General features: G+C 46.9%; 1 protein-coding gene across 5 annotated transcripts in view; it reads left to right on the top strand.

Annotated features, from left to right (window-relative positions):
- Positions 1-26,116, top strand: part of LOC102142596 (calcium-binding protein 5) — a 77,368-nt gene extending 51,252 nt beyond the window's left edge. Inside the window, exons 15-21 of one of the 5 annotated variants that reach the window (XM_045380873.3) lie at positions 824-995; positions 2,697-2,847; positions 15,881-15,911; positions 16,722-16,865; positions 18,198-18,247; positions 23,791-23,938; positions 25,483-26,116. In XM_045380873.3, coding sequence (XP_045236808.2) covers positions 824-995; positions 2,697-2,847; positions 15,881-15,911; positions 16,722-16,799 — 432 coding nt within the window. In that variant the 3' untranslated portion in view covers positions 16,800-16,865; positions 18,198-18,247; positions 23,791-23,938; positions 25,483-26,116. Of the gene's footprint in view, positions 1-823; positions 996-2,696; positions 2,892-7,457; positions 7,989-12,059; positions 12,270-15,880; positions 15,912-16,721; positions 16,866-18,137; positions 18,248-23,790; positions 23,939-25,482 lie in introns of those variants that run through there. The other 4 variants (XM_045380872.3, XM_045380878.2, XM_045380874.2 and 1 more) reach the window with 4 other exon arrangements.
- The last annotated feature ends 1,613 nt before the right edge of the window (positions 26,117-27,729 follow it).

Here is a 27,729-nt window from a genome sequence, read left to right as displayed (position 1 = left end):
GGAAACCGAGGTGGGTGGATCACCTGAGGATCCCCAGCCTGACCAACATGGAGAAACCCCGTCTTTACCAAAAATACAAAATTAACTGGGCATGGTGGCACATGTCTGTAAACCCAGCTACTCGGGAGGCTGAGGCAGGAGAATCGCTCGAACCTGGGAGGCAGAGGTTGCGGTGAGCCAAGATCGTGCCATTGCACTCCAGCCTGGGCAACAAGAGTGAAACTCCATCTAAAAAATAAGAAAACAAAAGAAAAGTACCTTCACGGTGACATTATATTTCTGTTACACAGTGATGATGGAGAATATCTCATTTATCTTCCAAATACCCCTGTGAGGTGGATATTACAGAGCTCCTTTGCAGAGGTGGTGAGATGTACCCATACCACACATCTCTTTGGACCCCTGGGCTCAAATGGTCTTCCCATCTCAGCTTCCTGAGTAGCTAGGGCTACTTGTGCATGCCCCTATGCCTGGCTAATTGAAAAAAAAAAAATTATTGTAGAGATGAGGTCTCCAACATCTTTCTGTGGCAGAGCTGGGATTCAAAGCCTCATCTAGGCACCATTTTCCTTGTCCTCTGAGTCCCACAGCCCCCAGCCCGAAAGGTTACTCTCTAACCTCACAAATATTGTCTCCAGGTGGACTCGGCGTGCAGGTGATGGCAGAGGCTCACTCTTTCCCTTACAGAAGATGTTGTCCCTGTCCAAGCTGAGCCCTGCTCTGTCGTGTGTCTGGACTGTTAGCTAAGGTCCCGTCAGGTCTCCAGGCCCCGGAGGTCTTCTGGGAGAGGTCTTGCAACAGTTTCTTATTGCCTCCTTCTCAGACCATCCGGGCTACCACTGACTATTGCCGCCGCCACAAGATCCCCTTTCCCCACGTAGAAGAGGCTAAGCTGGATTTGTGGTCCAAGGCCCCCGCCAGCTGCTACATCCTGAAAGGAGAAACCGGACCAGTGGTGATGCATTTTCCCCTGTTCAACACAGATGCCTGTGGAGGTAGGTGCAGGGGAGAAGCAGGTTGAGAAGCCACCTATGTTAGTCTGTTCTCACACTGCTAATAAAGACATACCTGAGACTGGGTAGTTTACAAAGGAAGGTTTAGTTGACTCACAGTTCAGCATGGCTGGAGAGGCCTCAGGAAACTTACAATCATGGTGGAAAGCGAAGGGGAAGCAAGGCACCTTCTTCACAAGGCGGCAGGAAGGAGAAGTGAGTGCCAGCAGGGGAACTGCCAGATGCTTATAAAACCATCAGATCATTTGGGCGCGGTGGCTCACACCTGTAATCCCAGCACTTTGAGAGGCCAAGGCAGGTGGATCACAAGGTCAGGAGATCGAGACCATCCTGGCTAACACATTGAAACCCTGTCTCTACTGAAAATACAAAAAAAAAAAAAAAAAAAAAATTGCTGGGCATGGTGGCGCGTGTCTGTAATCCCAGCTACTCAGGAGACTGAGGCAGGAGAATCACTTGAACCTGGGAGGAAGAGGTTGCAGTGAGCCGGGATCACGCTACTGCACTCCAGCCTGGCAACAGAGCGAGACTCCTTCTCAAACAAATAAATTAATACATACCATCAAATCTCGTGAGAACTCGCTCACTGTCACGAGAACAGCATGAAGGTAACCACTTCCATGCTTCAATTACCTCCCACGGCACTTGGGGATTATGGGAACTACAATTCAAGATGAGATTTGGGTGGGGACACAGCCAAACCATATCAACACCAGGCCAGGCTGAATGGATCTGCGCTGTGCCCTGGGGGACATCTCGTTATGCTCCAACATCTGATGGTCCAGTGAGTCATCCTGTCCACCCTCGGGCCTGGAGATGCCAGGCTGCCTCCCTCGGCCTTGCATGCCTCTGCATGTTGCTGCCTCTCTGCAGCATTCTTGTCCTACCTGAATATCCAACGCCTTCCACCTGGACATCCCACATTCCTCATCCAGTCTCAGGTGAGCAGCTGCCTGGAAGGCCTAGAATACAGGATAGGTGGTACTCCAGGGCCTGATTGTACCACTTCCCACAGTGGACTCCTTTTAGCTTGTCAATCATGTCTCCTGCGATGAGACTCCCATTAGGGATAAATTGTGTCTGTTTTCTTCCTTCATTTAACAAACACTTATTGGTTACCTACGCTGCATCAGCCGTAGTTCCAGGAGAGGCAGACTGGAGTAGTAAAGAAGACAGGAAGTGGGGGGCCAGGCGCAGTAGCTCACACCTGTAATCCCAGCACTTTGGGAGGCCAAGCAGGGGCAGATCACCTGAGGTCAAGAGTGCAAGGCCAGCTTGGCCAACACGGTGAAACCCCATCTCTACTAAAAAATACAAAAAATTCTCCAGGCGTGGTGATGCATGCCCATAATCCTAGCTACTTGGGAGGCTAAGGCAGGAGAATTACTTGAACCTAGGAGATGGAGGTTACAGTGACCCAAGATAGTGCCATTGCATTCCAGCCTGGGAGACAAGAGTGAGACTCTGTCTCAAAAGACTGGAAGGGGCATGGATCATAAAAATATAGATAAATCCATTACCTCATGTGTCAGTAAAACTTTATTTATAAAACCAAAGTGGTGGGCTGACTGGATTTGGTCTACAACTGTAGTTTGACAAGCCCTGATGTAAACAGACAAAATCTGCAGAATTAATTGTCCAAACTCACGATGCATTTTCTTCATTGGTTTGGTTATGCTTCAGATGATATTGAGGCATGGAGTGACACATACGACACATTCAAGCTCGCTGACACCTACACTCTAGATGTGGTGAGGCCACTCTTGGCATTAGCCAAGATGAACGTCAGGGAAAACAAGAAGAAGATCCTTAGAGAGATGAGGAACGCGGCCATGTAAGTGGGAGACCATAGTCACTCTGATGCCTATAACTCATTCTGTAAGTATCTGTTGGAGAACTTTCTCTGCAACAGGCAGGAGGGCTGAAGGGGTGAAAAAAGATAGGTAGTTTCTCCCCCACTTGAGCTTGTGTCTCAGTAGTGGACTGACCACGAACAGGGTCAGGAGTGAATGGTTTTCTGAAGAGTGAAGCAGGCTGTGTTTGTTTGCTAGGGTTGCTGTAACAAAATACCATTGGCTGGGTGGCTTCACTGAAATTGATGGTCTCATGGTGCTGGAGGCTGGAAGTGTGAATTCACAGTATCAGCAGTGCTGGTTCCTTCTGGGATCTGTGAGGGAGAATTTGTTCCATGCTTGTCTCTGTGTATATTAGTCCATTTTCACATGCTATAAAGAACTACCTGAGACTGGGTAATTGATGAAGAAAAGAGGTTTAATTGGCTCACTGTTCCAAAGGCTTAAGAGGAAGCATGACTGGAAGGCCTCAGGAAACTTACAATCGTGGTGGAAGGTGAAGAGGAAGCAAGCACATCTTTACCATGGCAGAGCAGGAGAGAGACAGAGCAAAGCAGGAAGTGCTACACACTTTTAAACAACCAAATCTCATGAGAACTCCCTCACTATCACCAGAACAGCAAGGGAGAAGTACACTCCCATCAATCACCTCTCACCAGGCCCCTCCCACAACAAGAGGGGATTACAATTTGAGATGAGATTTGGTTGAGGACACAGAGCCAAACCATAGCTCTGTGAAAGGAAAATGAAATCTCACGACCCCAATTCACTGTGCCAAAAGGAAAAACTTAAGCTGTGGCTGGGCACTGTGGCTCATGTCTATAATCCCAGCACTTTGGGGAGCCAAGGCAGGAGGATCACTTGAGCTCAGGAGTTCAAGATCAGCCTGGGGCAACATAGTGAGACCACATCTCTACAAATAATTTTAAAAATTAGCTGGCTGTGGTAGCACAGGCCTATAGTCTCAGCTACTCAAGAGGCTGAGGTGGGAGGATTGCCAGAGCCCAGGAGTTTGAGGCTGCAGTGAACTATGATCGTACCACCCCACTCCAGGCTGAGCAACAGAGCAAGACCTTGCCTCCAAAATAAAAATAAAAAAATAAAAAATAAAAAATTAAGCTGAAAGCTTAATTAAGCTGAGTCATGCAAGAAACTGTCTTTCCTTTTGTTCCTAGGCCACAGATGAAAGGCCACAGATATCTCCACAGATAGCTTACTCTATCGATATGGTTTGGCTCTGTGTCCCCACCCAAATCTCATCTCGAATTGTAATCCCCACGTGTCAAGAGAGGGACCTGGTGGGAGGTGATTGGATCTTGGGGGTGGCTTGCCTTATGATTTTCTCATGAGAGTGAGGGGGTTGTCATGAGATCTGATGGTTTTTAAGTGGCAGTTTCCCCTGCTGTCTCTCTCTGTCTCTCTCATTCTCTCTCGTCTCTCCTGCCACCCTGTGAAGAAGATGCCCTGCTTCCACCATGACTGTATTAGGTTGGTGCAAAAGTAATTGCAGTTTTGCAACTAAAAGTAATGGCAAAAACCGCAATTACTTTTACACCGACCTAATAAGTTTCCTGAGGCCTCCCCAGCCATGTGGAACTGTGAGTCAGTTAAACTTCTTTTGTTTATACATTACCCAGTCTCAGGTAGTGTCTTTATCACAGTGTGAGAATGGACTCATACAGTTCTAGAAGTCAGAAATCTGAAACGAGTGTTAAGGAGTAAAACCCGAAGTGTTAGCAGGGCCGACTTCTGTGGAGGCTCCACGGGGGAAGCTGTTCCTTGCCTTTTTCAGCTTCTAGAGGCCACCCACATTCCTTGGCTCATGGCCCCTCCTTCAACCTCTTGCTTGTCATCTCATCTCCTCCTTGCTCTGACCTCCTGCCTTGCTCTTATAAGGAAAGACCCATGTGATTCCACTGGACCCACCCAGATACCCAGGATCCTCTCCTCATCTCAGGATCCTTAGCTTAACCTCATTGGCAGAGTCCCTTTTGCCATGGAAAGTCACATACTGGCCAGGAGCAGTGGCTCACACCTGTAATCCCAGCACTTTGGGAGGCCAAGGCAGGCAGTTCGCTTGAGCTCAGGAGTTCAGACCAGCCTGGGCAACATGGCAAGACACCATCTCTACTAAAAGTACAAAAAATTAGCAAGGCATGGTGGTGTATGCCTCTGGTCCCAGCTCCTTAGGAGGCTGAGGTGGGAGGATTGCTTAACCTTGGGTAGCGGAGGTTACAGTGAGCCCAGATCACACCACTGCACTCCAGCCTAGGTGACAGAGTGAGACCTTGTCTCAAAAAAAAAAAAAAAAAAAAAAAAAGTCACGTATTCATGGGCTCCAGGGATTAGGATAGGGACATCATTGGGAGCCATTATTCAGCCTGCCACAAAGACACAGGCAGGACCCCGATGACAGAAACCAGGGGAAGAGTTAGAATTTTATTTTGCATATAGTGGGAAGCTGTTGTTAAGTTTTGAGCAGGGGAGTAGCTTTATCTGAGTCACCTTTTCAAAGGCCCACCTGGCTCCAGTGTAGTTGGTCCCTAGACAAGATAATTAGCACCCTGAGGACCAGGTTGAGTCAGTGACCTCAGGGTTGCAAGGTAGAGGGAAGAGAAAGCCACTCTGGGCCTCTGGACCAGTTTGTGTTCCCCAGACAGTTTCCCCAAAAGCCCTGCCTGGCATGAGGAAGGTCGATTATTTGCTACTCATCTGTCTTCTAATGAGGGGTTGTATATTAGTTTGCTGGGGCTGCCATTAAAAAGTACCACAGAGGCTGGGTGTGGTGGCTCAAGCGTGTAATCCCAGCACTTTGGGAGGTGGAGGAGGGTGGATCACGAGGTCAGGAGTTCGAGACCAACCTGGCCAACATGGTGAAGAAGCCCTGCTCTACTAAAAATACAAAACTTAGCTGGGCGTGGTAGTGCGCGCCTGTAGTCCCAGTTACTTGGGAGGCTGAGGCAGGAGAATCGCTTGAACCCAGAAGGTGGAGGTTGCAGTGAGCCCAGATCGTGCCACTGCACTCCAGCCTGCTGACAGAGGGAGACTCCGTCTCAAAAAAGCACCACAGATCAGGTGACTTAAATAACAGACACTTATTGTTTCGCAGTTCTGGAGGCTGGAAGTCCAAGATCAAGGTGTGAGCAGGGGTGGTTTCTCCTGAGGCCTCTCTCCTTGGCTTGCAGATGGTGCCTCCCTGTGTCTACACATGATCTTCCTCTGTGCCTGTCCACTTCCCACCTTCTCACCTGTAGAACTCAGGGCTTATTTATGCTTATTTGTTGACTCTCTCTCCTCATAACAAGGTGTGCAGCAGTGTGGGGTCAGGAACCACATCACTTTGCCCCCCACAGTGTCCATTCTTTCATTCGTTGATTCCACGAACATTTCCTGGATGCCGACTAGATCCAGTCTGCCCAGGTCCTGCAGCCATGGCTGCATACAGGTCAGGTGAGGCTCTTGCTCTTGTAGAATGGTACCTCCTCCCAGGGGGCAACATGACATAAACAGGTAAACAAAGGAGTCAACAGGATGGCCATGGAGAGTAAGTGCCGTTGAGACGACCAAACCTGCGGTGTGCTGAGGAGTGAAGTGAAGGCTTTTTAGGAAAGGGGCTGGGGGTCTGGGAAGGCATCCCGAGGGAGAGACCTTTCACCTGGGGCTGAATACTGAGAAGGGGTGGCCATGAGGAAGTCTTGGGGAACAGAATTCTGTGCAAAGGGAAAGTAAATGCAAAGTATCTGGAGTGGGAAAGACCTTGATCTATGTCTTACCTGTGTCTATAACATTTTGTACTGATATAAAGGCATATCTGAGGCTGGGTAATTTATAAAGGAAAGAGGTTTATTTGGCTCATGGTTCTGCAGGCTGTGCAAGAAGCATGGCACCTGTATCTACTTCTGGTGAAGGCTTCAGGGAGCATCCAATCCTGGTGGAAGGGGAAGGGAGATGGCATGTTACATGGCGAGAGAGAGAAGGGAGGAAAGTACCAGTTTCCTTTTAACAACCAGATCTCAAGTGAACTAATAGAGCAAGAACTCACTCATTACCGCAGGGAAGGCACCAACCCATTCATGAAGGATCCACCGCCATGATCCAAACATCTCCCTCTGGGCCCCACCTCCAACACTGGGGATCACATTTCAACGTGAGATTTGGAGGGAATGAATTTCCAAACTATATCAGTCTATTCAAGGAACAGGAAGAAAGCTGCTATTGCTGGATCAGGGTAGGGGAAGCGCGGAATGAAAGGTGATTGGAGAGATGGACAGAGATCAGATCTTGTGAATTCTGGCAGGTATCATGACATTTGATGTAGGCCGAAGAGTTCGCTCCTAGCCCAGCATCTGATACATGCTTAATAAGCATAGTGTTGGATACATAAACATTTACATGGTAAACATAGATCACAAGAGCTCCACAGGAGGAGGTGGCAGAGCTCCAGGTCTTCTCAGTTCATGAAAGAATGGATGAATGTCTTTCTCCTAAGTCATGTCTGACCTGTAGAGGCTTCCAGATCTTCTAATCTTATCCAATGTGCAACACTTCCTACAAAGCACAGTGGTAACTTCTAACTTTCCTTTCTCCCCAGGCTCTATTACCCGAAGCATTATGCCCAAAGTTGCTCCTTGGTGTAGATGAGCCTCAGCTTCCAGGGCAGTATGGGCCTGTTGGTCTACCAGGGCCCTGATGTCCACGTGGCCTTCCTGTTCTTCACTCCCCTCAGCCACACACTTCATGAGTTCACCTTGGCTATCCTAACAGGGCCAATCACCAGTGACCAGCTGGACTGTGATTTTGATAGCATCATTCAGAAGAAGGGGTCCAAGGAGCTGCAGGTGGTGAAATGTGTCCTGCAGGTCCCTTGGGAGATCCTGGAGCTGGCGCATGAGTCTCTGACAATCAGAAGTATCATGTCCAATGTCCGGATAGCCAAAATGAATGCGGCAGATCAGACCAATGCCTTTCACTGCTCCTTTATTACTGCACTTCCAGCCAGTAGCTCTGTAGAAGTTAGCTCTGTAGAAGTAAGAGCTGGGGTTTAAATCATGGGCTGTCTCTCCAGCCAAGTGGAGCTCTGAGAATACAACAGGTGCTCAATAAATGCTTGCTGATTAACTGATGGATTAGCTGTGCGTGTGTGTCTTGGTCTGCCACCACCCCTGCTGTGGCCCTTTTCACCCTCTGTGTACCCTTTACTTCTTCCTTTCTTCCCTTCCCCCTTTCCTTTCCATCTTCTTCCGTCTGTATCTCAGCAATTCAGCATGGTGGCTCCACAGCTGGACTTGAATCTTACTTCTGTTACCTACTCACCATGAGAACATGGACAAGATCCTTCGCCTCCATGCCCCAGTTCCATCATCTGTAGAACAGACCATCATGGAGCCTGTATCCTTGAAAGGCTTAACTGAGTTAATGAGTCTCAAGACCTTAGAATAATGTCTGGCACTGACGGAGTTCCAGAGCAATTATTATTCATACAGGCTCTCCAGAATTAAAGCAGGACTGTTAAGGGATGAACTGTGTGTCCCACCCCCACCAAAAGATGTGGCCATTGTTACCCCCAGTGCCTGTGAATGTGGCCTTGCATGGAAATAAGGTCTTTTACCAATGTGATCAAGTGAAGATGAGGTCATTTGTGTGGACGCTAATCCACAATGACTACTGTCCTTATGAAAAGGGAGGATTTCACCCAGCACAGTGGCTTACGCCTATAATCCCAGCACTTTGCGAGGCCGAGGCGGGCGGATCACGAAGCAAAGAGATCGAGACCATCCTGGCCAACATGGTGAAACCCCATCTCTACTAAAAATATAAAAATTAGCTGGGCTTGGTGGCACACACCTATAGTCCCAGCTACTCGGGAGGCTGAGGCAGGAGAACGGCTTGAACCCAGGAGGCGGGGGTTGCAGTGAGCCGAGATCACGCCACTGCACAGGTTCTCATAACCCTTTGAGCCTGGCAACAGAGTGAGACTCTGTCTCAAAAAAAAAAAAAAAAAAAAAAAAAGAAAAGAAAAAGAAAGAAAAGGGGGGATTTAGGAGACGGGGAGCATTATGACAAATACCTAATGCATGCAGGGCTTAAAACCTAGATGACGGGTTGATGGGTGCAGCAAACCAGCATGGCACATGCATACCTATGTAACAAACCTGCACGTTCAGCACATGTATCCCAGACTTAAAAATTTTTTTAAAAGGGGTGGAGTTTAAAAACAGAGGCATGTATACAGAGGGGAGGCCATGTGAACATGGAGGCAGGGATTGGGGTGAGGCATCTACAGGCCAAGGGGCTGTCAAACTATTGCCAGCAAACCACCAGTCATCCCAAAGAAGACCTTGAGAGCAGAAGGATCCAGTTCAGAATTCTGTGTTGCATTCAGTCGTGGCTTTTTTGTTGTTTTTTTTTTTGAGACAGAGTTTTACTCTAGTTGCCCAGGCTGGAATGCAATGGCACAATCTTGGGCTTACTGCAACCTCCGCCTCCTGGGTTCAAGCGATTCTCCTGCCTCAGCCTCCCAAGTAGCAGGGATTACAGGCATGCGCCACCACGCCTGGCTAAGTTTTTTGTATTTTTAGTAGAGACGGGGTTTCTCCATGTTGGTTAGGCTGGCCTCAAACTCCTGACCTCAAGTGATCTGCTCACCTCGGCCTCCAAAATTGCTGGGATTACAGGCGTGAGCCACCGCCCCGGCCTCGGCCATGTCTTCTTAGTCTCCTCCTATCTCAAATGGTTCCTCAGTCTTTCCTTGATTTTCATAACCTTGACATTTTTGAAGCTTACAGGCCAGTTATTTTGTAAACCATCCCTCCATTTGGGTTCGTCTGACGTCTGATTATGATGAGATTCAGGAATCTTACAGAAGCGACGCTTTGTTCTCGTGACATCCTGTCAGGTGGTGCAAAATTCCAACTTACCACATTACTGATGCTGTCCACTTTGACTAAGATGGTGTTTGCCATGTTTGTCCACTATAAAGTAACTCCTTTGAAACTGGTATTTTGTAGGGAGGTATTTTGAGCTCTGTAAATATCAAACTTCCCACTTACCTTTTTATTTATCTGAGTATGGACTCCTGGTTTCCTCTGTGGTCCTGTATAATTTGTTACTATCATTATTTATTTTGACTCTCAAACTGCCCAGTATGGCCAATGGAGCTTCTTCAAGCAGACTCCTTTGTTCTTTCCACATGTTCTCATAACTCTGAGCAATTTCTTGCTTTAAGCATAGGATGTTTGTAGGTTCATCCTGTTCTTTTTTTGCCCTAGACATGGAATCGGCCAAATTTCCTAAGCACTCTGGTGTCATTTGATGGAGAATAGTAAATAGAAGTCAAGATTTGGATGCTAGCGGTGCTCATTTGTATGGGCCATCCCTGTTTCTATGTTCTCTTAGTGGAGAGAGCTAGAGAATATGTGTACAAATGTTCCTATACACACTGAAATTATGTGTTTATTTTTATCTCTATACACAATTGAGATCCACGAGGACATACCAGCACCTCCAGTTACAGTCCAACACCACAGGGCTCATTCGACTTTCCTCCTTTCTGTCTTAGTAACTCCCTTTTCCAACAGTGGGAGACCTGGCCCCCATTCCCCTTACTCACCATGTGTAGCCAATTTCCCTTCTCCTTTTCCATTTCACCCCTGTGGGAATGTCTTTCCCAGCCTAGTCTGGCTTCAACACCGTACACCTTGCTATTCCCATGAATGGACATCCTTCTGTCTCTGCTTGGGTTGTGACAACCCATGCCAGATGCCCCCTGTGTGGCCTCCTCCCTAATTGCCTTATAGTGCAAACCCCTGCCCCAGAAAATGCCTGCATATAAATGCCCCCACCCCACTCAGTTCATGTTCCAAATTGTGGACTCCTCCTCACCCCACTACCCCATCTGGCTCCCCATACCAGATGGCCCCCAGCCCCCTCCTCCCCTAACCCTACCTAGTGTGGAACCTCAAAACCCCTTTAGGCTTTGACACCACCATAACTTCTCACCCTCCCTGACACCCCCACCTTGCTTTTCCCCTCTAAATCATTCAGGAAAGACAGAAGGAAAGAGATGAACAGAGAAAGAGAAAATGCCATGCTCTTAGTCACTGTGCACGCCCACTTCTTGAAGTCCATGCTTGCATCCTGCTCACTCGCACACATTCCCAACTCACCCAGGAAAGCTCCCTGAGGCCAGGCGCCCTGTGCTCTCCATCTCACTGCCTAGAAGCCAGTCTTGGATTGACCCTTCACATGCTTGTTGGAACATTGAATAAATGATGCCCTCTGCTCTAATCCCCTCCCCCATTTTCTTTTATTTCCTTCCCTCCCTCCCTCCCTTCCTTCCTTCCTTCCTTCCTCCCTCTTTCTTTCTTTCTTTCTTTCTTTCTTTCTTTCTCTCTCTCTCTCTCTCTTTCTTTCTTTCTCTCTCTCTCTTTCTTTCTTTCTTTCTTTCCTTCTTTCTTTCTTTCTCTCTCTCTCTCTTTCTTTCTCTCTCTCTCTCTTTCTTTCTTTCTTTCTTTCTTTCTTTCTCTCTCTCTTTCTTTCTTTCTTTCTTTCTCTCTCTCTTTCTTTCTTTCTCTCTCTCTCTTTCTTTCTTTCTTTCTTTCTTTCCTTCTTTCTTTCTTTCTTTCTCTCTCTCTCTCTCTTTCTTTCTTTCTTTCTTTCTTTCTTTCTTTCTTTCTCTCTCTCTCTCTCTCTCTCTCTTTCTTTCTTTCCTTCTTTCTTTCTTTCTTTCTTTCTTTTCTTTTTGAGACAGGGTCTCACCATGTCAACCAGGCTGGAGTGCAATGGTGCAATCATAGCTCACTGCAGCCTGGAGTGCAATGGTGCAATCATAGCTCACCTCTGCCTTTGGAGCAGCTGGGATTAGAGGTGTGAGCCACCATGCGCGGCTATTTTTTTATTTTTTGAAAGACAGTGTCTCTGTGTGTTGCCCAGGCTGGTCTCAAACTCCCAGGCTCAAGTAATCCTCCCACCTCAGCCTCCCAAAGCACTAGGACTACAGACATGAGCACCACATCCAGCCTCTAATTCTCGTTTTTAAAATGCACCTTCCAATTCCACTCTGGGGATAAAGGAGTCACAGAGCCTGACTCTGGCTCTCCCCACCCATATCATTCAAGCCAGATGGGGAGGCAGGGACAGCTCTGATCCCTCCCCAACTGGGTAGAGATTTCCAGCCCAGCTGTCACAGCTCTAAGACACAGGGACCGAGGGAGAAGCCAAGAGAGGCAGGAAGAGGTGGCAAAGGAGTGCTACAGAAGATAAGGAGGCTGAGCTCCAACAGGGAGCAGGGAGGAGGGGCCATCTTGAGACTGGTGCCCTGCAAGCTCCACCCCAGCCCTCCATGCAGTTCCCCATGGGCCCTGCCTGCATCTTCTTGAGGAAAGGCATTGCTGAGAAACAGCGGGTGAGGTGGGGAGAGAGGGAAGTGTGGTGGGCAGGGCAAGGGGAGCAGGAGTGTGGGACAAAGAAGAGGACATGATGGTGCCATAGAACCAGGGGAACAGGCTGATAGAGCAGGAGCTGAGAGGTACAAGAATTCCAAGGACCCTGGTGGGGTCATGTAAGCCAGTGAGATAAATGGGTGGGGGTAAAATCAGAAGTCAGGAGCAAAAAGAAGGAGAGAAAGGGAAGAAAAATGAAGAGAAGTGGGATGATGTCATTGTTGAGATTACCATTATCCTTTTCTATGGATGCTTATTGTGATAACAGTGGTGATGGTGGTGATGATGGTGATGGTGGTGATGATGGCGGTGGTGGTGATAATGATGGCATTGATGATGGTGCTGATTATAGTGGTGATGGTGATGATGCTGGCAGTGGTGATGGTGGTGGTGATGGTGATGATGGTGGTGATGGTGGTGATGGTGGTGGTGATGGTGATGATGGTGGTGGTGATGGTGATGGTGGTGATGATGGTGGTGATGATGATGGTGGTGGTGGTGATAGTGATGGTGGTGGTGGTGATAATGATCGTGGTAGTGGTGGTGATGATGGTGATGATGGTGATGGTGATTATAGTGGTGGTGGTGGTGATAGTGATGGTGATGGTGGTGGTGGTGATGGTGATGATGATGGTGGTGATGGTTATGATGATGGTGATGATGGTGGTGATGATGGTGATGATGATGGTGATGATGGTGGTGATGATGGTGGTGGTGGTGATGATGGTGGTGATGGTGATGATGGTGGTGGTAATGATGATGGTGATGATGATGGTGATGATGGTGATGGTGATGATGATGGTGGTGATGGTGATGATGGTGGTGGTGATGATGGTGATGGTGATGGTGGTGATGATGGTGATGGTTATGATGATGGTGATGATGGTGGTGATGATGGTGATGGTGATGGTGGTGGTGGTGATGATGGTGGTGATGGTGATGGTGGTGGTGGTGATGGTGATGATGGTGGTGGTGATGATGATGGTGGTGATGGTGATGATGATGGTGGTGATGGTGATGATGATGATGGTGGTGATGGTTATAATGATGGTGATGATGGTGGTGATGGTGATGGTGGTGGTGGTGATGGTGGTGATGATGATGATGGTGGTAATGGTGATGGTGGTGGTGGTGATGATGGTGGTGGTGGTGATGATGGTGATGATGATGATGGTGGTGGTGGTGGTGATGGTGGTGATGGTGATGATGGTGGTGGTGGTGGTGGTGATGGTGGTGGTGGTGATGGTGGTGATGATGATGATGGTGGTGATGGTGATGGTGGTGGTGGTGATGATGGTAGTGGTGGTGATGATGATGGTGATGATGATGGTGGTGGTGATGGTGGTGGTGATGATGGTAGTGGTGGTGATGATGATGGTGATGATGGTGATGATGATGATGGTGGTGGTGGTGATGGTGGTGGTGGTGGTGGTGGTGATGGTGATGATGGTGATGGTGATGATGGTGATGGTGGTGGTGGTGGTGATGGTGGTGATGGTGATGATGGTGGTGGTGGTGGTGGTGATGATGATGGTGGTGGTGGTGGTGATGATGATGGTGATGATGATGATGTTAATAACAATAGCTGCACTTATTAAGTCATTGCTGTGTGCCCAGCCCTGTGCAAAGGGATTTGCACGCCTGATAGTATTTACACCTCGGAACAACTCATAAGGTCAGTGGCTTTCATTCCCATTTTGCAGGTGAGGAAAGTGAAGCTCTGAGTCATGAAGCCCTTTGCCTTAAGCTTACACAGTTAGTAAGTGGCAGGGTTGGCCAAGTACAATGACTCATGCCTGAATCCCAGCACCTTGGGAGGTAAAGGCGGGAGGATCACTTAAGTCCAGGAGTTTGAGACCAGCCTGGGAAACTCAGCAAGACCCCATCTCTATTAAAAATACAAAAAAATAGCTGGGCATGGTGGCATGCATCTACAGTCCCAGCTACTCAGGGGGCTGAGGCAGGAGGATCGCTTGAGCCAAGGAAGTGGAGGCTGCAGTGAGCCCTGATTATGCCACTGCACTCCAGCCTGGGCAACAGAGTGAGACTCTGTCTCATTTGAAAAAAAAAGTAAGTTGCAGGGTCAGGTCTGCTTGATTCCTGTGGGCATGCTTTTTAAATTTTTTAATTTATTTTTTATTTTTCCATATATATCAACTTGTCCAGATATGTGGGCATACTTTTTTTTTTCTATTTATGGATTTATTTAGGGTAAATTAAGGGCAAGTATAGTTTTTCTTTCTTAGATGAATGGGCATACTTTTAATTGTTAGGCTTTAAGATCACCAAAAAAAGAGAATGAAAAAGGCCAGGTGGTGGCTCACGCCTGTAATCCCAGCACTTTGGGAGGCCGAAGCAGGCGGATCATGAGGTCAGGAGTTCAAGGCCAGCCTGGCCAAGATGGTGAAACTCCGTCTCTACTAAAAATACAAAAATTAGCTGGGCGCTGTGGCAGGTGCCTGTAATCCCAGCTACTAGGGAGGCTGAGGCAGGAGAATTGCTTGAACCCAGGAGGCGGAGGTCGCAATGAGCTGAGTTCACACAACTGCACTCCAGCCTGGGTGACAGAGCAAGACTCTGTTTCAAAAAAAGAGAGAGAGAAAGAATTTAAAAAGGGTGATGAGGGATCGCAAGGAGGGGATCAGATGAAAGAGAAGCTGAGGGAAAGCTCCGGGGATAAAGGGAGATGGGAAGGTTAAAGAGGCCAGTGATCAGTAGAATTTCCTTGTTAACATGCCATGTATATCTAAGCTCAACCCTTCAGGTATGTGCAGGAGTAGGTGGGGCAGCAATAACTGGACATTCTCAGAGTGTTTAGGAATTGGTCATGCTGGCACTGACCCTCCTGCCTGAATGCCATTGAATGCTGTTTCTGTGCACAGGGATTCTAACCATTGACAGGAAGATTGGAGGCAGGTGAGAAGGAATTAATGGGGGTTAGTGTGAAGAATTCTGACTTGGGAGTCAGGAGCCCTGAATTCAAATCCCAAAGCTGCGTCTGACTTGCCCCATGACCTCCAGGGAGTAACTGAATGCCTTCCTCCCTTGGGAGGGGATCTGCCGCTTGTGAGCTGTGTGACCTCGTGCAGGTTCCTTCACCTCTCTGTTCCTCAGCTTTCTCATGGGTACAATGGAAACGAGATGTAGATCCACTTCACAGAGCAGTTCTGAGGTTTATATGAAATGATTGTGGAAACTGCCTGGCACAGAGTCAGCACTCTGAATGAGTTAGCTGTGGTTGTGAAGTCTCGCTTTTTTCATCTGGTGATGGAAGAGATTGGACTCCCCAGTGTTTAAGACCCCCTTTGACACAATATGATGGGTGTTTGTCTAAGAAAGGGAGAAAAAGGGAGATCGGGATTCATGGGTGGGGGAGAGGAATTGAGATCGAGTGGGGAGCCAAGAACTGTGGAACAGGAGTCAGGAGATGAGAAAAGGAATGGGAGGGATGGAGGAGGAGAGAGAATGGGAAGAGAACCATGAGAGAGTGGCGAGGAGCTTGGGATAACAAGGAGACCTTTGAAGAATGGGTGACCCTCTCTCCAAATTCCCTCTCATCTGCATTCCTTTCCAGGAAAGACCACTGGGACAAGATGAGATTGAAGGTAACTCCGTATTCCCCAATTGCCCCCACGTTGCCATCCACCCACCTGACCTGCCCTCCATCCCTTTCTGAATTTCTGTATAAATTCCTTTACATGGAATTTTTACAATCCCCCTCTCTTCCCACTCAACTGTAATTTTGTGGAACTCTTTCTCATGGCAGTTGAAGGACCTCCCAAAGTATTTCGAAGGCATACCCATCCTCAAGGGTCTCCAAGACTCAGGAGTGAAACAAATGAGTTTCTCTCTTGGTGACTTTGAGGTTCCCCAAAACTTCACCCAAGAATCTGAAGGATGCCAGTGCTCTCATTTAGTGGTCTCAGGAATGATGCCTCTTTTGCTAAAGCATTTCATCCATCACTCTTTTTTGAAAAAAAAAAAAATTTTTTTTGAGACAGTGTTTTGCTCTTGTTGCCCAGGCTGGAGTGCAATGGCACGATCTCGTCTCACTGCAACCTCTGCCTCACAGGTTCAAGCAATTCTCCTGCCTCAGCCTCCCGAGTAGCTGGGATGACAGGCACCCACCACCACGCCCAGCTAATTTTTTGTATTTAGTAGAGATGGGGTTTTGCCATGTTGGTCAGGCTGATCTCAAACTCCTGACTTCAGGTGATCCAACTGCCTCGGCCTCCCAAAGTGCTGGGATTACAGGCATGAGCTACCACACCCAGCCTTGATTTTTTTTTTTTTTTTTTTTTAATGTACACTCCTTTAAGGAGTCTCTAGTTGGAGCCTCACTGATAGCTTTAAGAGATGGCACTCTTCCCCACTGACTGTTTCAAGTTCCCTCAATGTTCCCTCCTAACTTTCAGAGCTGCGGGAAGCATTTCTTGAGTTCGACAAGGACCGAGATGGGTTCATCTCTTGTAAGGATCTGGGGAATCTCATGAGGACAATGGGTTACATGCCCACAGAGATGGAACTGATTGAGCTCGGCCAGCAAATCCGCATGAACCGTGAGTCCAGGGAATGGGAGGGATGGCCGAGGTTAGGGAAGGGATCAGGGCAGAATTGGGAAGGATGTAGAGATTGAGAGTAGAGTTGGGGATGGAGAGGAGGGTGAGAGGGACTAGAAGTCTGGAAGAAAACAGGTCAGATTCGACTCAGGAAGGCAGCATTTGAAGCGGTTAAAAGCTTTTAGAGATAGGTCTGTGTTCAAATCTCAGTTCTATTATTTACTAATTACGGTGATTTTGAAAAGTAGAGTTATCCGCTACTCTTGAGTTTCCATTTCCTCATCTGTAGAGCAAGATACTTCTCACCTTACCTTATGGGACTATGGAAAGGAAGGGGTAAAGATGCTGATGCAGATAAAGGCTCAGCCTCCAGTAAATTCTTATTAAATGTAGTTATTACTATCACCACTAAGATCCATCAGCTGAGCAAGAGACTGGAGCTGTATTGGATGCTGGAAACAAACTTGGAGCTGGAGCTGATGTTGGTGAATTGTGTTACAGAAAGGATGGATGGATTTTTTGATGGAGATCATAACTGATTTTGAGATTTCAGCTAGAATGAAATTGCTATTGAGGCCGGGCACGGTGACTCACATCTGTAATCCCAGCACTTTGGGAGGCTGAGGTGGGCAGATCACCTGAGGTTAGGGGTTTGTGAACAGCCTGGCCAACTTGGTGAAACCCCGTCTCTACTAAAAATACAAAAAAAATTAGCCAGGTGTGATGGCGGGCACCTGTAATCCTAGCTACTTGGGAGGCTAAGGTACGAGAATCGCTTGAACCCGGGAGGCAGAAGTTGCAGTGAGCCAAGATCGTACCATTGCACTCCAGCCTTAGCAACAGAGTGGACTCTGTCTCAAAAGAAAAAAAAAAAAAAGCAATTGGGTTTGCTTCTGGGCATGTAACAGACTAAACAAGGTTGAATTCAAGGTAATGATAAATGATAATATTCGTACCTGAAAGAAACTTGAATGCTCATTTAATTCATGCTCCTCTTTTTACGGGTCTACAGAGGAGGAGAAACATCGTAACCAACTGTCTGAAAATCACACAGACAGTTACTTCCAACGTACCGCACCCTGTCCACTCCTGTTCAGGCTAGAGGGACATGAGAGCTTGGAGTTGGCTGCTGGAGGGAGGAAGTCAAAGACGGCTCATATAGGGCAGGGAGATAGGAGCTGATCTATTTCTGGAACTGACTCAAAGCACAAAGTGAGATAATGGAAGGCCGGGGCTTGTGGGGTCTCGCTAATCCTGTGCCATCTTCCTCAGTGGGTGGCCGTGTAGACTTTGATGACTTTGTGGAGCTGATGACCCCCAAATTGCTTGCAGAAACAGCTGGGATGATCGGTGTCCAGGAGATGCGGGATGCCTTCAAGGAGGTGAGTTAACAGTGTCATGGTGCTGGTGACGGTAGAGGCAGACCCCAGAGGGTCTGCCTATAATTAGCTATTACCATGGACAGCACCCACCAACTAGGCCCCCACCCCTTTTTTTTTCTAGCCATGGTGGGATCGATAAATAGGGAAGAAAACTAATGTATTCCAAACACCTGCAATGGATCAATTCCTCTGTATACTTTCTCTGATTTAATCCTCAAAACACACACACACACACACACACACACACACACACACACATTAGGAGTAGCAAGCAGTCATGTATCCCAATGAAACAAATGAGAAAAGTGAGGCTCATGAAGATTATAAATCTTATCTAAGATCCTGCCGTCTCTAAAATAAATGTCAGGATTTTTTTTTTTTTTTTTTTTTTGAGATGGCGTTTTACTGTTGTCCCAAGGTGGAGTCCAATGGTGTAATCTCAGCTCACTACAACCTCTGCCTCCCGGGTTCAAGCCATTCTCCTGTCTCAGCCTCCTAAGTAGCTGGGATTACAGGTGCCCGACACCACACCCAGTTAATTTTTGTATTTTTAGTAGAGACGGGGGTTTCACCATGTTGACCAGGCTGGTCTCGAACTCCTGACCTCATGATCCGCCCACCTCGGCCTCCCAAAGTGCTATTACAGGTGCCCGCCACCATACCTGGCTAATTTCTTTTGTATTTTTAGTAGAGACGGGGATTCACCATGTTGGCCAGGGTGGTCTTGACCTCCTGACCTCAAGCGATCCACCAGCCTTGATCTCCCAAAGTGCTGGGATTACAGGTGTGAACCACCGTGCTTGGCCAAATTTTTAATTGTGTTTAACCAATGGATTTCAATTAAATTATTTATTTAATGTCCATTTATATGCAATTGAATACAAATTCCAGTATTTAAGTATGATTCTTGCAGGTTGTACATAGTTACGCACGCCTGTTATCCCAGCACTTTGGGAGGCCGAGGTCGGTGGATCACTTGAGCCTAGGAGTTCAGACCAGCCTGGGCAACATGACAAAACCCCGTCTCTACAAAAAAAAATACAAAACTTAGCCAGGCATGGTGGCACACGCCTGTAGTCCCAGCTCTTTGGGAGGCCGGGATAGGAGGATCACTTGAGCCAGGGAGGCAGAAGTTGCAGTAAGCCAAGATTGCGCCACTGCACTCCAGCCTGGGACAGAGTGAGACCTTGTCTCTAAATAAATAAATACAGTTTATTTAAATTTAAAAACAAATACTTCATTCTATTTACTTTATTGTAAAGCTCTTGTCTAGAATGACTTGGGTATGTGAATTCACCTCTTCAACTGTTAGTGTTATGTAGAAGCCTAGGAACAGATTGAATATTTCTGATAAAAAATTGTCTGGACCAGGCGTGGTGGCTCACCCCTGTAATCCCAGCAGTTTGGGATGCTGAGGCAGGTGGATCACTTGAGGTCAGGAGTTCAAGACCAGCCTGGCCAACACAGCAAAACCCCGTCTCTACTAAAAACACAAAAATTAGCTGGGCGTGGGGGTGGACACCTGTAATCCCAGCTACTTGGGAGACTGAGGCAGGAGAATTGCTTGAACCTGGGAGGCAGAGGTTGCAGTGAGCCGAGATCACACCATTGCACTCCAGCCTGGGTGATAAGGGTGAAACTCCATCTCAAACCAAAAGAAAAAGTTGTCTGGATTAAGAAGTGCTGTAAGTGTAAAGTAAACACTGGATTAAGACTTAGTATACTTAATATAATTAGTGTAATATACTAGTATACTTAAGTAAACTTCTATGCTAAGTATCATAATGAAGATGCTAAGCACCTACTGAGAACTTAGAACTTACTGCCTTGTGAAATCCAGTGTGCATAAAAAGAATGCTACCTACAGAGCTACTTAATAATTTTTAAGCGGATTACATGATGAAATGATAACACTTTCGATATATTGGGTTAAATAAAGAGACCATTAAAAATCAGTTTCATTTGTTCCTTTTAACTTTTTAAAAATGTGGCTACTAGAAAATTTTAAGGCCAGGCGTGGTGGCTCACACCTGTAATCCCAGCCCTTTGGGAGGCCGAGGCAGGTGGATCATCTGAGGTCAGGAGTTTGAGACCAGCCTGACCAACATGGAGAAACCCCGTCTCTACTACAATTACAAAATTAGTGGGGTATGGTGGTGCACGTCTGTAGTCCCAAGTACTCCAGAGGCTGAGGCAGGAGAATTGCTTGAACCCGGGAGGCAGAGGTTGCAGAGAGCCGAGATCATGCCACTCTATACAGCCACATAGAGATCATAGCAGATCTCTGGAACCTATCTTGCACTCCAGCCTGGGCAACAAGAGTGAAGCTCCATCCAAAAAAAAAAAAAAAGCTGACTAGTATTCCATTGTGTGGTTATGCCACATTTTCTTTATCCACTCTTCTGTTTTGATGGACACAGGTTGCTTCCATACCTTGGCTATTGTGAATAGTGCTGCCATGAGCAGGGGAGTTCAAACATCCCTTTGACATACTGATTCCAATTCCTTTAGGTACATACCCAAAAGCGGTATTGCTGGGTCATATGGCAGCACTAGGTTTAATTTTCTTTTTTTTTTTTTTTTTGAGACTGAGTCTGGCTCTGTCGCCCAGGCTGGAGTGCAGTGGCCGGATCTCAGCTCACTGCAAGCTCCGCCTCCCGGGTTTACGCCATTCTCCTGCCTCAGCCTCCCGAGTAGCTGGGACCACAGGCGCCCGCCACTTCGCCCGGCTAGTTTTTTGTATTTTTTTTTTTTAGTAGAGATGGGGTTTCACCGTGTTAGCCAGGATGGTCTTGATCTCCTGACCTCGTGATCCGCCCGTCTCGGCCTCCCAAAGTGCTGGGATTACAGGCTTGAGCCACCGTGCCCGGCCTAATTTTCTAAGGAACCCCCATACCACTTTCCATAATAGCTGTGCTAATTTCCATACCCAGCAAAAGTGTACCAGGGTTCCCTTTTATCCACATCTTCACCAACACTTGTTATTATTCATCTTTTTGACCATAGCCATCCTAACAGGTGTGAGGTGATATCTCATTGTGGTTTTAATTTAAATTTCCCAAATGATTAGTGATGCTGAGCATTTTTTTCATGAACCTGTTTACCATTTATTTGTCTTCTTTAGAGAGATAGCTGTTCACGTCTTTTGCCTGTTTGTCTTCTTTAGAGAGATGGCTGTTCATGTCTTTTGCCCATAGTTATTAGGTTGATGCAAAAGTAATTGTGGTTTTGCCATTAAAAGCAATATCTGTCATTATGCAGTATTACTAGTTATAGGCACAATGTCACACAGCAGATCTCCAGAACCTATCTTGTATAACTGAAACTTTATACCCATGGTACGGTATCTCCCCGATTCCCTGTCCTCCCAACCCCCAGCAACTATCCTTCTACTCTCTGCTTCTATGAGTTTGGTTATTTTAAGTACCTCATATGTAAGTGGAATTATGCCGTATTTCTCCTTCTGTGTGGTATATATTTAAACACAATATTCAGCCTTACAAAAGAGAGAAATCCTGCCCCACGCAGCAGCACAGATGAACCTGGAGGACAGTATGCTGTGTGAAATAAGCCAGGCACAGAAGACAAGTATTTCTAAGTGTCTCGCTCGCTGCTCCACGCTCAGTCCCAAGAACAGTGCCTTCCGCATGGGCACTATTGACACATATTATTTTTTAGCAATATGGATACATATGTGTTGAATTAATGAACTGCCTCCAAAGCTCTACCCTGCACACCCTTAACCAGTCTACCAGAAAGTCTAGTATGTTCAATTTCCAAAACATCGGGGAGCCAGCTCTCCTTCTCGAGCTCTGCTGTTGCTAACTGGTTCAAGCCACAGTCATCTCCTACCGGGATGATCATGGCGACCCTCTAATTGGTTTCCAGACTCCCATCATGGTCCTCCCGTGTGGTCTGTTCTCTACACAAAAGGGTTTCATGCTCACGTTCTTTTAAAATATATATCAGATCTGGTCACTCCCCTGCTTAAAATTCTCCAGTGGCTTCTTGTGTTACTCAGAACCAAATCCTGACAACGTCCCATGACACACAAGCCCCTATGTACCTGGGCCCTGCCTTCTGCAACACTGAGACCTTGTCTATTTCATGCTCATCTCTCCCCAGCTCATGCCTCCCTAAACACTGCCTGCTTCTCCCTCTTCCTCAAGTACACCTTCCTGCCTTACAGCACTTGTAAACCTGCAGCTTCCTCAGCCTACAGCAGCGTCGTCCAAAAGAAATACAGTGCAAGTCGCATAGGTCATTTAAAATTTTCTTTCTCTTTATTTATTTTATTTATTTACTTATTTTTTGAGACGGAATTTCGCTCTTATTGCCCAGGCTGGAGTTCAATGGCAGGATCTCGGCTCACCGCAACCTCCAACTCCCGAGTTCAAGCGATTCTCCTGCCTGAGCCTCCTGAGTAGCTGGGACTACAGGCATGTGCCACCACGCCCAGCTAATTTTGTGTTTTTAGTAAAGACAGGGTTTCTCCATGTTGGTCAGGCTGGTCTCGAACTCCTGACCTCAGGTGATCCACCCGCCTCGGCCTCCTAAAGTGCTGGGATTACAGGCGTGAGCCACCGCGCCCAGCATATCCAGCTTTTAAAAAGAAGGAAACTCTATCATTTGCAACAACGTGAATAAACGTGAAGCACATTATACTAAGCAATATAAGCCAGGCACAAAAGGACAAATACCACATGATTTTACACGCAGAATCTTAAAAAATTGAACTCATGCAAATAAAAAGAAAGGTGGAGGTGGTGAGCAGAGACTGGGGAGCCAGGGAAAAAGAATGGACAGTTACTTGTCAAAAGATACAAAGTTTTGGTTAGACAGGAGGAATAACTTTTGAGATCTATTGCACAGCAGGATAACTGTAGTAAATAATAATATATATTTCAAAAATCACTTTGAAAGTAAGTTTCAGATGTATCGCTGGGCACCTTGGCTCACGACTGTAAGCCTAGCACTTTGGCAGGATGAGGTGGAAGGAAGGGTTGCTTAAGGCCAAGATTTTAAGACCAACCTGGCCAAAATAGTGAGACCCCGTCTCATTTAAAAAAAAAAAAAAAAAAAAAGCTTTGGCCAGGCGCAGTGGTTCATGCCTGTAATCCCAGCATTTTGGGAGGCTGAGGCAGGTGGATCAACTGAGGTCAGGAGTTCAAGACCATCCTGGCCAACATGGTGAAACGTTGTCTCTACTAAAAATACAAAAATTAGCCAGGCGTGGTGGCGTATGCCTGTATTCCCAGCTACTCGGGAGGCTGAGGGATGAGAATCGCTTGAACCAAGAGGTGAAAGCTGCAGTGAGCTGAGATTGTACCACTGCACTCCAGCCTGGGTGACAGAGTGAGACTGTCTCACACAAAACAAAACAAACAAAACAAAACAAAACTGTCCTTTGGAGCTGACATTTTAGTGGCTCACATTCCCAAAGCTCTTAGCTCAGTGTCTGACGCACAGTAAGTGACGGGTAAACCATCATCTTGTGGCTGTCGTCGTCATTGCTGATATCATCTACCTCTGCTTCTATTCAGTTTGACACGAACGGAGATGGGGAGATCACCCTGGCGGAGCTGCAGCAGGCCATGCAGAGACTCCTGGGAGAGAGGCTCACTCCCCGGGAGATCTCTGAGGTTGTCCGGGAGGCTGATGTTAATGGAGACGGCACCGTTGACTTTGAAGGTGACATTGACTGGGCCTGGTGGGGAGCGGGGGCAGCCACTGCAGGAATCCACTTCCAACTCACAGTCAGATTTTCCAAGTTGGCCACTCCTCACTCCTCTCCAAGTTGGAGAATGGAAGTGGGTGGCAGGTTTTGGAAGCATTTGTTCCGTCCCTTTCCTCCCAGGCCATTCATTTCAAATGGGTGTCCCTCACATCATGTGGCTCCGAGGAACACCTCAGCCAAGGCCCTTTCCTTCCCATGCTCAGGACCCCCTTCCGCCTTGCCCATTCCTTCTTAGTTTGCAGGGCGCCTTTTATCCTAGGAAGAACTTGTCCCATCGGAAAGAGACTGGACTGGCTAGCAGCTGGAGTTCTGGGGTCAGATTCAGGGGCTTCAAATTCAGGATCATCGCTGACTGAGCATGTAGCCTTATGCTACTCACTTTTTCTCTTAAGGGTCAGTTTTCCCATCTGTAAAATGGGGTGGATGATGACACCTTTTGGAGAAAACTAAAAGAAATCAAGCACAAAGTACCATTGTATTATTATTATTATTATTATTATTTTTTTTTTTTTTTTTTTTTTAAGACAGAGTCTCGCTCTGTCGCCCAGGCTGGAGTATAGTGGCACGATCTCAGCTCACTGCAACCTCCACCTCCTGGGTTCAAACAATTCTCCTGCCTCAAGCCTCTGGAGTAGCTGGGATTACAGGTGCCTGCCACCATGCCCTGCTAATTTTTATATTTTTAGTAGAGATGGGGATTCACCATGTTGGCCAGGCTGGTCTCCAACTCTTGACCTCAAGTGATCCGCCCACCCTGACATCCCAAAGTGCTGGGATTACAGGCGTGAGCCACCACGCCCGGCCAACAATAGCTGTTTATGGGAAACTTCATCTTTTTTATGAGCTTTATGCCATTAACAGTCTTAAAAACCATATAAGGAAATAGCAATACTAGGATTCCCATTTTTTTAAACTTAATGTTTTATTTACATGCAAAGATTATTTTCATGACAGAAATGAAGAAACTGCAACATATTGAAATTATTCAGAAGTATGAGCATAATAATAACCACAGTAGTTTACATGGGGTGGCTGAGATGGCAGGCACGGTTCTGAGCAAATCTTATTTACCTATTTTAATTTTTTAATTTTTTTGTAGAGTTGGGGGTCTCACTATGTTGCCCAGCTGGTCTCTAACTCCTGGGCTCAAGCGATCTGCCCATCTCAGCCTCCCAAAGTTCTGGGATTACAGGTGTGAGCCACCGAGCCCAGCCTCTAAGCCAATTTTATCTCAACCTCATGAGATAAATCTATTAAACATGCTGACTTGATAGATGAGAAACTGAGGTACAGGGTTAAGTAAGTTGCCAAAGAGATCGGATTCCCATTTCATAGGTGGAGAAATGGAAGCATAGAGGGATTAAGTAATTTCCCAGGGATCACCAGCCGTGCCTGCCACATAGGAAAGGCTCAAAAAAATAATATTGGGGGCTTTTACAACAAGATGCCTTACTGGATTTTTTGTTTGTTTGTTTGTTTGTTTGTTTTTGCTTTGCAGAGTTTGTGAAGATGATGTCTCGCTGAGGAGGTCCTGGAAGCCCCTGGCCCTCTCCACCTGGTCAACATGGAGCAAGTGCTTGTGGAGAACCAAAGCCCCAAAGCCCCAGATCCCCTTAAAGCAGAGAGGGAAGGCAGGCGGGAGAGAGGGATCGGCATGCAGAGCTATGCATGAGGTGAGACCGAGAGCAGTAGTTTTGCCAGGATCGGGGCGTCTGCAGAACTAGATTAACAAGGAGGAGTCTATGGATGGAAATAGGAAGAGTGGGAGGATCCAATTGCCACCCCCAAAAATTCCAATGATTCATGACGTCTTTTCACTTCACGTAGTCCTAAGTCCCTGTGACCTGCCAGAGTCTCTTCCCCAGCTTCCCCTTGGGTGAAAATAGTCTCTTCTCCTTTGGATATCAGAAGGTTCAGCACGTAGTCTCTACTCTTCCCCTGCCTGCATCAACTGTTGCAAATCCCCTGTTTCTCTCTCCCGGTAACAGAGAGACAAATTATGCATTATTCAGGTGATGGTTACATGAACAGCCCAGACTTCACCACTACACAATATACCCGTGTAACAAAACCTCACTTGTACTCCCTAAATCTATAGAAATACAAAATAAAATAAAAAGGATGCGAATCAACCACAGAGCTGGAAACAGAGTTGTTGTTGGGGCTGGGCTTAGAAATGGCTCATGCAAGTGGCATTCAAAGTCAACTCCTTCCTTTTCCTGATTTCCTGGAAGCACTGTCTGGTGTCTCTCTCTCTCTCTCTCTCTCTCTCTCTCTCTCTCTCTCTCTCTCTCCCCCCCACCCCCCGCCTCCCACATCCCTTCCCTTGTGTAAGATACTCAGGGGACTGAATTAAACCACAAATCTGGATTATCAAGGTTTCGAGCAAGCTGATCCCTGGGGAATTAATCCCCGGGAAAAAATGCCATCATGCAAAGAGAGCGATGACAGGATCCCCCAAATCCCCAGTTCAGCCAGGTTGTTGCGAAGTCTTTCCTGGAAGCCCCCTGCCTTCACGCTGGTCTGTCCTGAGCCACCCAGAGACGATGTCTCTGTTAGATGGGAAGTCTGTTCCATTTCTCATGTCCTGACATCAATCTGTGCTATGAAACAAAAAAGAGAGATTCCTCCTAATCTCAGCCCAAAGCAAGACACTCCAGCAATGCAAAGTTAAAATAAAAGTCAAAATAGGCCGGGCACGGTGACTTACGCCTGTAATCCCAGCACTCTGGGAGGCCAAGGCGGGTGGATCACGAGGTCAGGAGATCAAGACCATCCTGGCTAACACGATGAAACCCCATCTCTACTAAAAATACAAAAAATTAGCCGGGCGTGGTGGCGGGCGCCTGTAGTCCCAGCTTCTCAGGAGGCTGAGGCAGGAGAATGGCGTGAACCCAGGAGGCAGAGCTTGCAGTGAGCCAAGATCGCGCCACTGCACTCCAGCCTAGGCAACAGAGCGAGACTCCATCTCAAAATAAATTAAAAAAACAAAAAGAAAAAGAAAAACAGATTTAATGGCCTCACAGTTCCATGTGGCTGGGGAGGCCTCACAATCATGGCAGAAGGTGAAAGGCACGTCTTACATGGCAGCAGGCAAGATAGAATGAGAGCCAAGAGAAAAGGGTTTCCCCCTATAAAACCATCAGATCTTGTGAGATGTAATCACTACCACGAGAACAGTATGAAGGAAACCACCCCCATGATTCAATTATCTTCTGCCAGGTTTCTCCCACAACATGTGGAAATTACAATTCAAGATGAGATTTGGGTGGGGACACAGCCAAACCACATCAATAGGTAACATGGGAATTATGGTAGCTACAATTAAAGATGAGATTTGAGTGCAGACATAGCCAAACCACATCAATAGGTAAATGGGAATTATGGGAGCTACAATTCAAGATGAGATTTGGGTGGGGACACAACCAAACCACATCAATAGATAACATGGGAATTATGGTAGCTACAATTCAAGATGAGATTTGGGCGGGAACATAGCCAAACCACATCAATAGGTAACATGGGAATTATGGTAGCTACAATTCAAGATGAGATTTGAGTGGGGACATAGCCAAACCACATCAATAGGTAGCATGGGAATTATGAGAGCTATAATTCAAGATGAGATTTGGGTGGGGACACAGTCAAACCACATCAATAGGTAACATAGGAATTATGGGAGCTACAATTCAAGAGGAGATTTGGGTGGGGACACAGCCAAACCATATTAATAAGGAACGCTATT

This window comes from Macaca fascicularis, chromosome 19, assembly GCF_037993035.2.
Source record: "Macaca fascicularis isolate 582-1 chromosome 19, T2T-MFA8v1.1".
Taxonomy (NCBI): Eukaryota; Metazoa; Chordata; class Mammalia; order Primates; family Cercopithecidae; genus Macaca; species Macaca fascicularis.
This window is presented reverse-complemented; position numbering and strand designations above follow the sequence as displayed.